Source organism: Netta rufina (genome assembly GCF_964035555.1).
Source record: "Netta rufina genome assembly, chromosome: 2".
NCBI lineage: Eukaryota > Metazoa > Chordata > Aves > Anseriformes > Anatidae > Netta > Netta rufina.
Genome location: NC_140124.1, coordinates 146,966,170 through 146,982,938, shown reverse-complemented (window position 1 = coordinate 146,982,938; position 16,769 = coordinate 146,966,170). Strand labels below are relative to the sequence as shown.

Below are 16,769 nucleotides of genomic sequence, written 5' to 3'. Positions count from 1 at the left end.
GCCCCGCGGGGGTGGCGGAGCCCGCCCGTCACCTGGCAACGGGCTCCGGAGCGGGGCGGGGCCGGAAGCGGCGGCGGCGGGGCCGAATTCGGCGGCGCCACGTCTGGGCTCGGGGCCTCCCCCCGGCTCCTTCCTCCCTCCTCCGCCGGCCCCGGCCCCGCCGCTCCCTCGCCCGTCCCTTCCCTTCCCTTCACCTGAGGGAGGCCTCGGCGGCGCCATGTCGGACTTAGGCGACTGGTTCCGGAGCATCCCGCTCATCACCCGCTACTGGTTCGCCGGCTCCATCGCGGTGCCGCTGGTCGGCAAGCTGGGCCTCGTCAGCCCCGTCTACCTCTTCCTGTGGCCCGACGCCTTCATCAACCGCTTCCAGGTAGGGGCCGCACTACAGCTCCCGGCGTGCCTCGCGCCGCTCCCCCCATTGAAAGCAAGGGGGTGCGGCGCGCAAGGCACGCTGGGAGTTGTAGTGCGCGGCGGCGGGGCGGTGGGCTGCAAGCCGGGGCTTGGCCCCTCTGTGAGGGCGAAAGGCCCCGGGGCGGCCCCGGGCACCCACCCGGCCCTTCCCCGGCCTGAGGGGGGGCTGAGCCCTCCTGCAGCAGCCTGTGCTGGGGCCGGCCCCCGCCCTGCAGCCCCCAAGGTGACACGGGCTGGGTCCGCAGGGCCCCTGCGAGGCAGACAGGGGGGCGAGGTTGAGCATTTTCGGTTTTTTACCTCTCATCCTCGTGTTTTCGTTCTTAAAATCATAAAAAGCGTGGCGGTAGCTGCAGGTGACGTGCTTGGCCCCTGTTACGCCGCGGTGGGTGAGCAGGCAGGCACGCAGCTGCCCCCAGAGTGAGCTGGGTCTGGGCATATCAGGGTGAATTTTATGCATTAAAAAGTGCTTTTTGTGGCCCTGAGCGCTTTATGTTTGTGTTCTGAACGTAAAAGGTCACGTTTGGGGATTGTCAGCCTGGGTATGGCTGACGTAAGTTGACTCTGAAGTCCTGGAGCTTCAGAACAACGGTGGTCTCCTCTGTGTTAGAAATGTTAAGGCTGATCACAAGGCAGACGTGGTCTTTTCTTCTCCTGTTAGGAGGTCACAGGTTCATTTTTTTGGTACGCAGATGTTTGAGGGGATTGTCCCCTGGTTGAACTGAAAATAAAAGTGAAGGAAGCAAAGATCGCCCCTCCTTTAAGTTTATATGTGCTCATTGCATCACTAGTAAAACAGACTGAGTGAACAACAGCAACAAAAAAAACCTTGCTGTCTGTTTGCTTCATGTATTTTCCCCAAAATGTAATAGCTTAAGCGACTGTGTTTTCTGTAGTTCTGTTAAACCTTCTGGAACTATGATGCTCAGGAGCCTAAAGAGCTATTTGGAAATGTTGTCCATTCAATATCGAGCTCATTCTTAAATGGCCAGACATTTTCTATCCTGGCTACATGCTGCTGTTCTTTGTGCATAATACTGATGGCTGAGAGACTCTAAAGCAGGTAGGAAAAAGCTCAGAGAAGCTTGTGCTGTCTGAAAACATATGCTGAAGGCTGCTTGTGAGATCCTGCCTCAAATGGGTTAGAGAGGGTTCCGTACAGATGCCTTTAAAACAGGCCAACATCCTTGCAAGCAGACCTCTTTTGCACTACAATAAAGACTCAATACTGTGAAGATGTGATGGAAGTGTTCCTGAAAGTTGGGTGACTTCAGCTGTAGTCTTAACAGCTTTGCTCATCAGATTAAAAACCAACTGTAGAGGCTGCTGAAGCAGCAGTAGTTACTTTTCCATTTTTATTTTTATTTTTTGCAATTAATTGGTAGCAAGGCAGAACAAAAAAAGCTGTGCATATGAAAGCATTCTGCAATGTATAAACGTGTCCTTCTCTTTTCCTCTGGACAGATCTGGCGGCCGATAACTGCAACTTTCTTCTTCCCAGTGGGACCCGGGACAGGTTTTCTCTACTTGGTGAATTTGTATTTCCTGTACCAATATTCATCACGATTAGAAACAGGTACGTTGTCCGTGAAGGTGTGTGCATGTGGGAAACTCTGCCCGGAGTTGATAGAGACCAAGCATTGCCAAACAGCTTCTGTTGGGATTGATGATGGGACTGTGGCAGGTTTGGATAGAACTGGGAGAAAGATGGCTCATCTCTGTGCCCACTTCTCTCAGTCAAAGGGAAAACTGCTCTAAAAACTGATTTTGTTTCACTGCCTCTTTGCCTGTGGCACAGAGCTTGTTCATTTAGGATCTGAACGTGATATTTCCTTTCAATAGAAAGGTGTGGTGCTTCTAATCATTGATTTCAGGAAACGAGGGAAAGAGACAAGAAGACAGCTTTACTTCTTTTTTCTTGTATCTTATGTCCTTTAACATTAAAGTGTGGTAGGGCACGTGTAATTTGTAACCATTTCAGCTTTTCCTTTTATTTTGAAAGCAATGGGGCTTACTTGTATTGTTCTGTAGCATATGTTGAATTGAGAGAGACCTTTGTACAAATGAAGCGTATCCTTCTGTCAAACAGGAATGTGAAAATATTAAGGAACTGGTTGGGTTTCTATCTCTAAAAAGATATTGTTGTTATGAGGTAGCTTCACGTGGGACTTTTTTGCATCACAGAGTTCATTAAAACTACCAAAAAGTATTTCAAATCAAGTAAATTTAGGAAGCCAAACTGAAAAAAATGAAAAAACTGAAAGCATTTATGAACGTAATTCCAGTGTAGTTTTAGTGGAGCCTTAGACCTGATGGTATAAGTGGAAATGGAGGAAATTTGGGAACCCCTGTGGGTGGAGAAGAGGTCCGCAGTCGACCTGTCATCCAGAGAGCATTGTGGGATCCCTTTTTTAAGTCAAGTAACAGGGAAACGGAGGAGGGTGCCCATTGCATTTGGCTGTTTCTCAATGAAAGCATGTGGCAGTTCAGTTGCTAAAACCAGCTCCTCCTTCTCTTTAAGCCTTTTGGTGTAAAAGGTTATGAACACATGCTACATGAAATAAGAGTTCTCGATCAATATATGCAAATCATAAGACATCACTGCTTATACTAAAAAAAAATACTGTAGTTATCTCTGCTATGGCAGGTGGCTCATGGAAGGAAGTCAGGTCTTTCAGCAGTGAATTTACATTCCTGCCACATACATCTGGATTCTGAAGCTGAGAAGCCAGCTGTGTTGTTGTGTGAGGCAATGCAGTTCACCTGCAAGACCAAGATTAATTTTTCTTAGTGTAACCGAAGTTCTGGATTAGGTCACTGCTTCCTTTCTGCAAAAACTTCTCGGATCCTTTGCACTTCTGCAAGTGGGAAGTTGCTGTGTGTAAGCTGCTGATACGTTTAAAGGTTGAAATCAGCATAGACCTGCCTCCTTTTATCAGTGAAACCGAGGAAGTGAAATTACTGTTTTCAGGGTTGTACACGGCTTTGAGCATGCACTAGTGTTGCGTGCTAACTTCAAATTTATTAAGGGAAGAGCTTCAGTTGTTTAAAAAACACCACAACCATATGGCTTTATACTGGGGTTGTGTTTTCCTAATGAGCTGATGTCCAGCTACCTGAGGAAAATGGGATTGACATGGTTTTGCTTTGTTTCTGGTGGTGAAGAACGTAACAAATGCCAACAGGGAGACCGCAGTGGGAATATTCGTTGTTGCCAGCAGTGTGAATGATGAGATTCTGAGCCTGCAGCTCCTCGCCAGGTGCTGGATTTCTCCTGGGCCCTGCTGGATGCAGTGGGCTCCTCAGTCCTGTGCTGAACTTCTTGGGAGCCTGTAGCTCAGTTTTCTTAAATATGAATTGGAAATACATCTTAAATAGATTGTCTTGCTAGTTACTTATCTTCTAAATAATGAGATATTGTTAAAAACTTTTATTTCCTTTATTTCTTCATGTTCTGGAGGAATTCCTCTGCTTGGAGGTTCTACAGTGTTAGTCAGCTTCCTTTCTATTTGTTTCATTTGTATGGCAACAATAAGGAGAAAACTCCAATTGATGGAGTTCTCCAGCTTTAAAACTTTCCAGAAGACTTCTTCAAAGTGTTTTTGTTTTTTCCTGTCATGTAACTTGTGTGGCTAAACTTAAATAATAAACTTAAAACAAGGTTGCCATTTTAGTGTTTTTACGCAGGCTGAGTCACTCCAATTATTTAAAAAGAATGCTAAAAATGGGTATGTTTTCTTTAGATTCTTGAAGACCTGTAAAATAGTTGTAGGAAGCCACATTGTGCTAATATTACAGTGTCCTCTTGGGATATTTTGATGTTTATTAGCAAATAAATCAGCTTGCTTGTGGTGTTTTGGATCTGTTTCAGCAGAATTCTTGGTCTTTCCTTGCCTGTGTGAGGTGATATGAGAGTTGATAGGAATCTGGCTCAAATGCTGAGGTCTGTGCCACGGACTGCAAGATTGAGAGCCTGTAATTTTCATGTTCACAAAGAGTTGGGGGGTTGTTTTTTTAAGCCTTCTCTCTGCCAGGTCATAAACTGAAGAGGGCATCAAAAGATAATTTCATTTTCTGTGACCTGCAGGGAATGTTATTATTTTTTTTTTTCCACTGTCCTGGAAAAAGCTGACATGTTTTAAACAGGCAATCAGACAAGCAGGTCAGGTTGGATGAAGGAACAGAATGCATGGCACGTTTATACTCTCTGCTACATATGTTAACTTCCCTGGAGTGTAAAAAGTCACATCTCTTGAGCCTGACCAGATGATGCAAAAAGGATGCAATTTGCCTAAGTAAGGAGTAGCTTTCATGTGACTTGATCAACTTTGCATCTCTGCTTTTGCTCTGTACGTACACTTTTTTATTGTGTGCTTCTGACTGGCAACTTCTCCAATTTGAAGTCTTGTGAAGTAAAAACTACTTATTTCCAGAGTTAGCATGTTGTTTGTTAGTTTTTTTTTTTTTTTTTTTTTTTGTAGAGCTGTTGTGTGTGCACTTAATGCAATAGGTCTTAAATTTTGGTCTTGAAGGTTGTTATAAAGCTTTTTAAACTTAAAAAATAAAAGTAATAAACCACTGGCAGTAGTTAGTGTAATTCTCATCAGCTGAAGTTTTCTTAGACTTCAGAAGATAAAGTTTTAATTTTTTAACCATGATATCACACCTATCCTAACAATTCTTTCTATTTCCAGGGGCTTTTGATGGAAGGCCAGCAGATTACATGTTCATGCTCCTGTTCAACTGGATCTGCATTGTTGTATCCTTCTGTTTATCATATCATGAAGCTTTTAGAATATTTTGGTTCCAATATTTCTGTCTGAAATATGTTGAAAGACCAAGTTTTAGCAGCTAACAGTTCTACAATGTAGTAAAATCACAGAATCACAGAATCACAGAATCACAGAATTTCTAGGTTGGAAGAGACCTCAAGGTCATCGAGTCCAACCTCCAACCTAACGCTAACAGCCCTCCACTAAACCATATCCCTAAGCTCTACATCTAAACGTCTTTTGAAGACTTCCAGGGATGGTGACTCCACCACTTCCCTGGGCAGCCTGTTCCAATGTCTAACAACCCTTTCAGTGAAGAAGTTCTTCCTAACATCTAACCTAAAACTCCCCTGGCTCAACTTAAGCCCATTCCCCCTCGTCCTGTCACCAGGCACGTGGGAGAACAGGCCAACCCCCACCTCACTACAGCCTCCCTTGAGGTACCTATAGAGAGCGATAAGGTCACCCCTGAGCCTCCTCTTCTCCAGGCTGAACAAGCCCAGCTCCCTCAGCCGCTCCTCGTAGGACTTGTTCTCCTGTTCTTCCTGGAACTGAAACTTCTTGAAACTTCTGTTCTTCCTGGAAACGTAGTGAGTGGCTTGCAGGGACAACAGTAATACGTGTGCTAACACAGGTTTGTAATTTGAGGAGTGGAGTTGTGCTTCGTAAAGCTCCACTCGTGCTGCAAGAGCTTCTGTAGTGCTCACTGTATTACTTCCAGTAGCCACTTCTTGCAGCATGGGCTAGGAGTGAGTTTAGTGTGCTTAAGCTGCCACGTGCAAGCAGGTCTGATCTCTGCTGTTCCCTCAGTTGGGAATTTGGGGTTACCTCATAACCTCAACCCTTACCTGCTGGGTACAAGTCAGCTAAGGCTGTGAAAGCAGTGCTGAGTCGTCTGCACTGAGCCAACTTCCTGAGTTTCATTAGGTTTCAAACACAAAACTGGGAGTTGCTGGTAGCAAACGGTTGTGCTGCCACTCAGAGGGATCCTGACAAGCTGGAGAAATGGGCTGGTCGGGGGTTTTGGGGAGCCCAGCACAGGAAAGTGCCAAGTCCTGCCTCTGGGGAGGAGCAGCCCCGTGTACCAGGACGGGTTGGGGACTCGCTGCCTGCAAAGCTCTGCAGAAAAGGCCACGGCACTCCTGGAGGACAGCAAATTAACCAGGAGCCAGCAACGTGGCCAACAGCCTCCTGGGCTGCGTTGCCAGCATGTTGAGGGAGGTGGTGGCTCCTGTCTGCCGAGCTCTGGTACAGGAGAAGCACAGACAGACTGGAGTGAGTGAAGGACTGTAAGGATGGCTGAGGAGCTGGAACATTGTACGAGGAGAGTCTGAGGGAGCTGGGAATGCAGCACGGGAGAAAAAAAGGTTCAAGGGTTCATCCATGTGCGTAGCTACCTAATGGGGAAGGATTAAAGGAGGAGCCAGACTTCTCTGGTCCTCAGAAAGACTGAGGAGCAACAGACACAAAATAAAACACAGACAATTCCATTTAAATACAAGAAAGAACCTTTTTACTGTGGCACTGGTCACAGACAGGTGAAGGCTGCCCAGAGAGGGTGTGGAATCTCCATCCCTGGAGGCGTTCCTGTTCTGGTTGTGCCACTCCTGGCCTCCTTGCAGCAATTTGCAGTGGCACAACTGGTAGAAAAAAAGGGAGCAATGATAGCATAAACCAGATACAGCCGGGCAAGCTACTGTGTAGAAATGCTGCTGCCTTTATCAATAGAGTAACCATCTCTGGTTACATTCCACTGCATGGAGAGGGAATTGTTATTCCTGCTAGTCCTGTTGAGCCGCAGCTGTACTGGGAAAGCAACCTGTGTTTAGTTGTGTTGTTAAGAAACCCATCAGCCTCGTTGTGGTTGCAGGCTGCTGGCTGTGAGCTATGAGAGGAGTCTGATTGTGTCTTGACGTTCAAAGTGGTCATTTGAAAGCTTCCAGGTGCTTGTTCCGTAGATGATGTAAGGGGTGAGCTGGATGCCTGAGCTGGGAAGGAGCTCGGTGCCATTGTACGTGCGTTCGTGAACTGTTGAAAACATTCTGATCATAGCAAAATTCTTCAGTAATTGTTTCTGCCCAGCAGTTACTACAGCAAGCAAACCGTCTGAGTTCCAAGGCAGGAAAGTGATGTTAAAAATGTCTTTAAGAAATCATTCATTTTCTATGACCTAGTGGCAATATTAGATATTTTCGTCTGACTTGGTATTTCTTTTGTTACAAAGGCATTTTAGTCTTTATAATACAAACAAAGCACCAAAAACTAGTGGAAGAAATAACCTGCTGTTATGAAAGGACTGGCTGAGTTTGTAGCTGGCCAGTTTCATCGTGGAGGGAGGCCAGTGCATCTGCCAGCTGCTGGGGTAATGGCTTGAGGTGATAGTTCCTGTACATCAGTCACTTCTCACTTTCAAGCTAAGTGTGCAAGTCTGTAGATGACTGGAGGTTTTTCGTTTTTCCAGTGCCCGACTTAATACTTCCCAAGAACATTGTTTTCATTGTAAGCGTTTAAATTAAAGGCCTTCCCGTTTATGTTCAGTGTGTGTGTAGCTTCTTTTTTTCCTTCAAGTCTGTCAGGTTTTGCTGCTTTTTCCTTAATGGCAAAATGACAGATAACTGGCTTGGCCATGGACATGCAGGTAAGTGCAGTGCAGATTTTTAAAAATAAGTCTTCAGCTTTCGGACTATTTAATGAGGGTCTCAGACTATTTAATGGCTTTTTAGCCAGCATTATCTACATAAACACAGAGCATACTTAAGGTAGGTTGGTTTAGTTGTCAAAAGGGACTGGCTTTGTGTGTAGTGTTTCTTTTTGAGTTTGAGTAGTTTGGGTTAACCTCAGCTGCCATCACAAGCTCGTTTCTGAATCTTCCATCCATAACCTAGTTAGGGAGTCAAGGAGTGAGAAGCAGCTTTCACAGTCAGGAGGTTTCTGCCTGTCACTGATGTGGACCCAAGATTTCATCCATGTACTGTTTCCTCTAATGAATGTGGATCTGCATTCTTACTTTTTTTTTTTTTTTTTTTTTTAAGCTAAAAATGGTTCCTGGGTTCGTTAGTCTTCTCAAATTCAGTCCTTCTACTTGCTGACAGAAGCTCTTTTTGTGAAAAGTACAGCTTCAGATTCCTATCAGAACTGTGAAGTGCAAAATCCTCACAAGAATGATTAAATAGCAGTCTGAAGAAGGAGTTTCAATGAGGGAGCTCTTATCTGCCCAGATGTTAAGGGGGGTGGAAATAAAGGAAGCATTTCTTGAATACAGCAGAGTATCAGATACAACTCCATGCCTTCAGCCTGCCTCTGCTGTTCCATCCTCATCTTATTTCTGTCCCCATCACCCAAAGCCTGCACCAATATCTCTAATGCTCTGTGCAAGATTATCTTAGTATTTATGAGATCATTTATCGGGCTCCTCTGGTAGACAGAAATAATGATTATGCATCTGCAGTTGGGATTGAATTCTGTGAAGGGATGTCCATAATTTTGCAGTTTGTTCTCTTTTGCTGTGGGGAAGACTCCACCAAATTGTTCAAAGAAAGGCTGATGTCATGCTGTTTGAATTTTAGACTCTGTTGATTTGTATCTTTTTAAAAATAAAGCTAAAATTGTTTTAAGTCTGCACACAAGGTACTGCTTAAAAGAGAGTCAATTGTTTGGTATAGAAATGTATGTTTGTTAGAACTAGGGTTTTTGGTTGTGTAGAATGAATGACTTGAAAAGTGAGATGATAGAGTAGGACATCTGGGCCTCCTGTGTCAAATACTTGAGAAACATTTGTTTTTTCATTGAAATAAAAATAATTTTAATAAAGAATTTAAGGTGCTTGTGTGAAGAGTCAGACTCAGGCTGGTGAAACTTCAGGCTTGGGGAAGGCCGGGTTGGCTCTGGTATGGCAGCTTTAAAGCGGAGCCTGTGAATTAGTGCCACCCTTGAAGGGATGAGTTTTATCCTCTCTTCCAGTCACCCCAGCTGGTTTGCGGTGTAAAGTCTGGTTATGGCAGTGCTGGTAGCACACTTTTTGGTTCAGAAATCAGCAGCAGGTACCTGAAATAGCCCTTTCTATCTGTTTCGCCAAAATACTCCAATCAGCTGAAGTACAGCTGCAGTAGGGGGCAGTATTAGGAACAGGCTCCTCTCCCAGCATGGAGCAGGGGGTGACCTGAAGCTCTTCCAAAAGCTTTGCCTAATCAGGTTGTGATGCTTTGCCGTGACACCTCTGGCTTAGCCCCAGATGAGGATGTGTTGGGGTTACTACCTTGGACTGTAAACAGAAACGAACATGGCACAAACATTGCTGATTGTTGTAGGTGTGCTACCCAGCAGCTGGGAGCATTGGAATTGGCCACGGCTGCTGTTCTGCGTAGTGCAGGTTGCTTTGGAGCCCTTTGCTTTGGTCTTGTGCTGCTGTAGCTACACGGCTTGGGACATAGGCATTTTTAACATGTGTTTAATCATTTTATACCTATATCATGAATTGCACCACCTATTTTGGCTTCCGTGCTCATCTCAGCTATCATACTGTAGCCTAATGGGGCACTGTTTTCATTAACAAAGTGTTTTCCAGCACAGCAAAAGAGTATGACCAAGGAGGTTCTCTTGTTTAGCTTCCTGATCTTGTGAGCAGAACCACGAGGTGTGGTGGCAGAGATTCTGGGGCAATCTTTAAAGACTTCGCTGATGTATCATTCTTTTAAACCATTTTTGAACCTTCTAGCCCCTTGCTGTCTAAGTTTCTCAGACTTCTGTGAACGTTGTGGTAACTTTTTGCCTCTTTTCTTTTGTTTTTAATATTACAGTTGCTGATGATTCCACTCATCATGTCAGTACTTTACGTATGGGCCCAGCTGAACAGAGACATGATTGTATCGTTTTGGTTTGGAACAAGATTTAAGGTAAATCAAACAGGTTGTTGGAAAGGTATTTTGCCTGGAAGATGCATGTGAAGGGATTGAGAGACAAAATATAAGTATTTTTGGTCTTTCATATGGTGTCACTCAATGTGGCTTTGCTGAAAAGATGTTTCAGATGTAAGCTTGGCATGAAACATAGACTGCAAAAGGCACATGTACTTAAATATTTAAGTCAGTATGATTTGTCTAAGCATGTTAGTGATTACTCAGTTTAGAGTATTCTACCTTATTAGTTAGAATCTACTTAATATATTAGGATTTGTGTGATGCTAAAATGTTGAGATTCTCATCATAAATACTAGTGCAGTGGAGTTTGAGCAGGTTTAAGTAGTAATCCACTTGAATTTACATTTTCTGCATTCTTTTTCAGGCCTGTTACCTGCCATGGGTTATTCTGGGATTCAACTACATCATTGGTGGATCGTACGTATTAACAGATGTGACCGATTTGAAGTTACAAAGGCTTTTGCAGCTGTTTCTTATTGCTGAATTTTGCAGCAATATTAAAATAAGAGGCTTAAAGTTGTGTAATTGGATTGATCCCTCTCAGTGTCATATGGTGATTAAGATAAATGCAAAGAGGGAGATGAGGATGTGAGAACTAGAGAGTGTAGGTGAGGAGAAAGTAATAAGAATTTGATTTATGTTCTAGTAGATCCATGCGTTAGGCCTTTTCCTTGCTAAAAGCATGATGCCCAGTGAAGAAAGATTTCATCCCATGTGATGAGCCATTATTACTGGTTTTAGAAACAACTTAGCTTGCCTCTGATAAGTGTTATTACTTCGTTCCATCAGAATCTCCTTCAGCGTGATGCTTTTATCGGCTTGTGAAACAAGGAAAATGGCAATAACAAGCCTGCGGGGTGCCATATTAGCACTTTCTCTATCTGCTGGTTGGTCCTGCATTTCTTTAAGTGCTCTCATGCAGAAATCCCCTCTTTGTGCTCAGCCTTTCCCACCGGTGCCCTGTATTGACGGGGGCCTCTTGGTGACGCTGTAGCACAGCTGGTGACAGTGGCAAGCGATGTGCTGGGTTTATAAAAGGAGGAGATACGAGTGCAGCAAAACCAAATTCCCTTTTCCTGGCTGTGCCTCCCACTGACTCATCCGTCACTCGAGAAAACTGCTTGCTGTTAGATACCTGCTGTTTCTATGCATGACAGCAAATACTCAAGGGCCTCCATTCAGCAGTGCTCTTGCACAACTGGGAACAAAACAGTACAGCGGGAGACAGGTTGTCCAGCAAAAACAGCCGTAACTTCTCAAGCTCTGCAGACTATTATTTCAGACACTAATAGCTATACGGTCTAATTCCCTGAGGTAAACAAGCATTTAATTGCATTTTCAGTACAGTCTGCAGAGATGGCTTGGAAGGGAGGGTGGAACAGCCTGCTGATGTGTTGGCACTGCAAGCTGGCCCTTCTAAAGAAGTGGCTGCAAAACGCTGAGGAAAGGGGAATTTTCCGTGGCTCATGGGCCTGGCAGAGCCCGTGGCAGGTGAACAATAGTAGCTGGCAGAAGATGGTCACTCAGTTCTTTTTGTGGAAGACGGCATGTGAAACTCCTCTTTTTTTCTTTTGCTTTGCAGAGTCATCAATGAGCTGATAGGAAATCTGGTTGGACACCTGTATTTCTTCTTAATGTTCAAATACCCGATGGATTTGGGAGGAAGGAATTTTCTGTCCACACCTCAGTTCTTGTAAGCTGGCTTTGTGCTTTGTCTCACCATGTATTTGGACCGATTTTTTGGGTTGTTTATAAGGACATAAATTTGCTAGGATTGCAAGGTGTAAAATACTTTGTTAAACTTAGTCTGCTTCAGACTATGGTAGTGATTGTGTTGCTGTGTATAGATTGAGCCCTCAAAAACGTTGAGTTTCTTGCAGATGGCCGGTGTTCTTTGTTACCACTACAGGTTGCTCGTGTCCTTTACTCACTGTTCAGAGTAAGAGTAAAGGTTACACCTCTGCTAGTGAATTAAACTATAGTAAAACGACCTCCCTGCCAATTATCAGAAAGAATCCATCACATTCTTTTTAAAATTTTCTCTTGTAAGTGATCTTTTATCTGTATGTCCATGTATCATTGCAATAGCTACCAGTTTAGCAAGCTGTAACAACAACAGAAGTCTGTTGCAGATTTAAGTGCCATAATACGAACTCAACTCTGCAGTTGGTACAAGTCACCTTGGCTGAGACTTCAGGTCTTGGATTCTGAAGTGCTTTCCTTGTAACTTAATCATTGTTTTTTGGCACTGAAATATTAAGATCAGAAGCTGAAGATTGTAGCTTCAGTTCCCCTTGTCCTCATCCCTTTTGGGTTGTAAATATTTTTTTTCTCTACCAAACCTTAGTTAGCAATTCAATTAATTAATAGTTTGTCCTTTAAAAAGGTTAAAAGATGCAAAGTTGAATTGCCATTATATTTCCTCTGCAAGTTTTAACGAGAAGGGAAGCTTTGTGTTTGCAAGCCCTACTGCTAAACCTGGTTTTCCTTAAAGATTAGAAGACAAATGTTGCTTTAAAATGTCTTTCAGGGTAATAACAGCTCTGAAACTACCATCAATCTTGTTGATTATATGCAATTCTCTTGATTCCTCATATGTGTATTTAATTTTTCTCTATATTTGAGAAGCAGGAATAGAAGTACTGAAAACACCTCTAGAGTGAAATAAATTCTGCTTCTGTACTGTAAAGTTTTATGAAAAAGAAAAAACTGCTGTCATGAATTACAGATACATTTAGTGTAATGAAGATTATACGGGATCATTTTTCTTCTATAAAGGAATCTGTTTTTTGTTTGGGGCTCAGATTTTCTTGAAGAGATTCAGGAAGAGCCTTCCAGGGGCTCAGCATAATTACCTATTTATTGTAGACCTGAAATGACTCTGCAGTGATAGCATCCCAGACATCCCACTGGTACCTGCAGCTGTGTTTTAGATCCCTATGTTTAGCTGGTAGCCTAAGTTGGATGATAAGGCCTGATTTGTTCCGGCCAGGTCACTTGAACTTTGATTTCAGCAAAAACACTGCATGCTTGAGCCTGTTTCCCTTGGTCTCTGGTCCACAGTTCTGCAGGAAGGTTTATTTAGGGAGCAGTGAGATAATTGGATGCTGTGGTAGCAGGAGCTTTGTAACTATTGGAGAGAGATGCTCATAAGTAATTTGCTGGTTTTTTTATTACTTCTCCAGGAAAAAAAAAAGGAAGAGAAGTTAGGGGAATTAAGTTTATATCACAGCATTCATTCTGAACAATGAGACTCCCTTATCATCCGTCTTTTCCCTTAGCTTGGATCATTGTTCATATAATCACATCCTAGGGATGTAAGTTCCCCAGGATTTCTACTTCTCAGTGTACTGGGGTCTTAAATTTGGAAAGTATCCTGTGAGGTACTGCTATCAAAAGCTAGTTGTAATGCAAAGTCTAGCAGCTGAAAGGAAGTCTATGGAAAAATTGTCTGGTAATTACCCCCAAGGTACAGCTATTTCTTAACTTCTTTTCTTCTGGCTTGTCCTAGGTACCGCTGGCTGCCAAACAGGAGAGGAGGAGTGTCGGGCTTTGGTGTCCCACCTGCTAGCATGAGAAGAGCTGCGGAAGATCAGCAGGGTGGTGGAAGACACAACTGGGGCCAAGGTTTCCGGCTAGGTGACCAGTGAAAAACATCTGCCCTTGGAAAACAGCAACTCCTTGTTTTTAATTGCTTCTAGGACTGATCCTTCCTGGTGCAGAGCTTGCTAAAGAACTGAGCTCTCTGTAGTGCTGTTGGATATAACCGATTGGGAAGAATTTTTCTGGTGCAAGAGAAAATTACAAAGTCCAGAAGGGAAAAAATGTAGATCTTACTCCAGGTTGTCCAGTAGTGTCCAATTTGATTCTGCCATTAAAAAAAAAAGCTGCCTTTGTACAGTATTGTCTGTCTGTCACAACAGGCATCCATTTTGCCATCTCCTTCTGTGATGCGATGGAGCAAGCTAACGATGTTCTGTCCCACCTGGTAATTAAAAGCTTCAGCTTTTAATTAAGTAAGAATCCGGTGTGTGGCAGTTGGGTCAAACTAACCCCAGAGTTTAGGAAGCTGATTTTTTCATAGCTGTGCTTAAGTCCCATGGTCTTTGGAAACATTACTTAAGCGATATTTCTGTGCCGTGTTCATAAAGTAAAGTACAAATGTTTTATTTCCACGACTAAGCTATATTTCCAGAGCAATTTTTTCTTGCCATGCATCGTTTGTCCAACCTGCTACAGCACGGGATGGGCAAGACAAAGGAAAAGAGGGCTTTCGTTTGATATGGCAATAACAGATACTCAGAACTGAAATGATAAATTCTTCATGTCATGTACAAGGCTTGCTCTACTTAAATTGAAGCTGTCTGGATTGTTTTCTTCCTGAGATCTTTGAATTCTTGGCTTCAAGGTTTCTGTTTTGATTGTAAAATTGGATAGCACAAATAGTAATTTACAGCTAGAAAACGTAACATATCATTGTGGTTAAAGGGTTCTGACTACAGCATTATGTTTATATTAACTGAATCTACGACTTTCTCTTAAAAGCTTTAAGACATCAAAGAATCAAAGCTGGAAATAAACTTTTCCAGGTTCAAGATAAAATAGAACAGTTTTTTTTTTTTTTTTTTTTACTACAGGACTCTCACTGGTGAATGAGAAACTACGTACACTATTTATTAGCGTCTGTATTTTTCTTGTAAAGCTTTTTGACATGGAGAGGGAAATGATTCTGTGCAGTTTTCCTAGTACTGGGTTCCTGTGGGCAGAGCACGGGGCTGAGATCCAGGAAGCTGTAATGCTAGCTAGTTACTGACTCACTGTATGAATCTGAGCAAACTTATTCCTTATCTCCGTTTTCCCAGTTATAAGGAGGACTCGTGCATGTCTTTTAGGATTCTTAAAAAAGAAAACAAAAAAAAAAATAACCATCCCTCAACTTCCCTGGGTGGGAGCTGCTAGTGAAAATGCAAAGCTTAGGTTCATGTGAATGATGCTTAAGCTAAGTTGGAATATGGTTGCCCCTTTTTTTTTTTATAGTAGGAGGAAAAAGCACTGTCACTAGGATGAGATCCAAGTCTTTGAATTTCCCTTTTGCTTTTTGTCTTTCTTTTTACTGGGTGGGTAGGACACAGCAGGCTGTTCTGCCCCAACGTAGGTACCTCAGGTATTGATAAGTAGGTGAGGTGAATCTGGGCAAGAACGCTTTTATTACTCTGTTTTTTGTTTTTTTTTTTTTTCCTTCACTAAACGTGGCTAATGAAGGTTGATAAACTTGTAAATACTTCCCGATGTGAAACTGGGTGGAAAATCAGCAGTCAGACTGGAAGTCTTCAGCTGGCTTGCTTGCAAAATATGCATGCTCCGTGTCATTGTTGCAGCTCCCTTTCGTTGATCTGGCTTGTGGACAAATGTGGAAAACTGGTAATGATCACAGTGAGTGCTTAGATTGTACAGGAGCATGGAGTTCAGAGAGAACCTGCCATTTCTGTCCATTCAGTGATAAGTTCTGAAGATGTTCTTGTCTCCGTCTGTCTCTGTAGAAAACGGTGGGTGGAAAAGAGGACTTCAGTGTTGTAAATACTAACCTGTTGTTGACCAGCACCTGCTACTTGATGGCCAACTCGAAAAGTTTCAGAACCATCAGCTTTAGAGGAGTCACGGTGCAACTGGTCTTTGTAGTCATAAAATATCACTGCCTCCAAACTGGTATTACCTTGTCTTCATTTTGAGTCAGGACATAACTGCAAAGTGAAGATGCAGTAGTCTGTGACTCAGCTGAAACTCCGGTACACTCACCTTGCACAGCTCCTTTGTTACAGAAGGAAGGCATGAGTGGGAGGAAGCACGGCAAAAGCCCTTGTCCTGGCCCTGTGCGGTGTGCTGGGTCTTGCTTTGTTAGTGCATCCTCCCTCTATAAATTAAGAGGGAAAGGATTTGTGAGGAAAATTGGCTTCTGGTAAGTCCTGGTTTGCTTTGAGCCGCTTCAAGTCAATTTACATTGCTGTATGGAAGATTCACTGTAGAATTGCATATTATAAATTCACTTTGTTCGTTTCTCACCTGTCGTTTGACCTGAAGCATTATTTGTCCTCCAGCGTACACTGACAGCGGCAGTCTCTTGCTAAACGAGTACCTCCTTTCTTATTTTGTACAGATAATTTCCCTTTTTGTAATCACTTTTTGTTGGCAAAGTTTTAAATTAAAGTTTTAATCTGTTATTGTCTCCGTTTCGCTAAATCATAATGCGGTTTAGGAGAAGCCTTCCGATGTGCGTGTCTCCAGAGGGTGTCTGGCAGCTGCGTTGTGCCACCAGCTGCTGTTGGTCAAAAGTACTCTCAGGACAGTGACCTGTTTTGGGGGGGAGTCTCATCTCCTCAGATGAGTTGCAAAATCATAAAGATGTTTTCTTTGTCTCTGTTCATCACCGTAAGTTTAGACAGTCTGTTCTTCCTGGTTTATTATCCTGTTGCAGTTTTTGGGGGCTATACGCAACTATTCACACTGTTTATTGTCCTCTGGGAGGAAATACCCGTATATTCACATGAATTTTGTGGGATTGATAGAGATCAGTTAATTTCCCAGTAGCTACCTTGGTATTCTGCAGCACCCTCTGTCCAGCCCGGTAGGCACAACTGCCAGAGTATTTGAGGGTCTGTTACCTCAGATGATTTGG

General features: G+C 43.3%; 1 protein-coding gene across 1 annotated transcript; it reads left to right on the top strand.

Moving 5' to 3' along the window:
- Positions 1–74: 74 nt before the first annotated feature.
- On the top strand, positions 75–16,278 carry DERL1 (derlin 1). Its single transcript, XM_084281414.1, has 8 exons — positions 75–370; positions 1,873–1,984; positions 5,103–5,167; positions 7,792–7,818; positions 9,977–10,072; positions 10,461–10,513; positions 11,679–11,789; positions 13,608–16,278. Exons 1-8 carry the CDS (start codon positions 218–220, stop codon positions 13,744–13,746), a joined length of 756 nt encoding a protein of 251 aa, XP_084137540.1. The 5' UTR covers positions 75–217; the 3' UTR covers positions 13,747–16,278.
- The last annotated feature ends 491 nt before the right edge of the window (positions 16,279–16,769 follow it).

Excerpts from the sequence above, each read along its gene's own strand:
- DERL1 (XM_084281414.1), top strand. The coding sequence starts at position 218 with ATGTCGGACTTAGGCGACTGGTTCCGGAGCATCCCGCTCATCACCCGC. Across the intron at positions 7,819-9,976 it reads GCTTGGCCATGGACATGCAG|TTGCTGATGATTCCACTCAT; the intron begins GTAAGTGCAGTG and ends TTAATATTACAG. Across the intron at positions 10,514-11,678 it reads AACTACATCATTGGTGGATC|AGTCATCAATGAGCTGATAG; the intron begins GTACGTATTAAC and ends TTTGCTTTGCAG.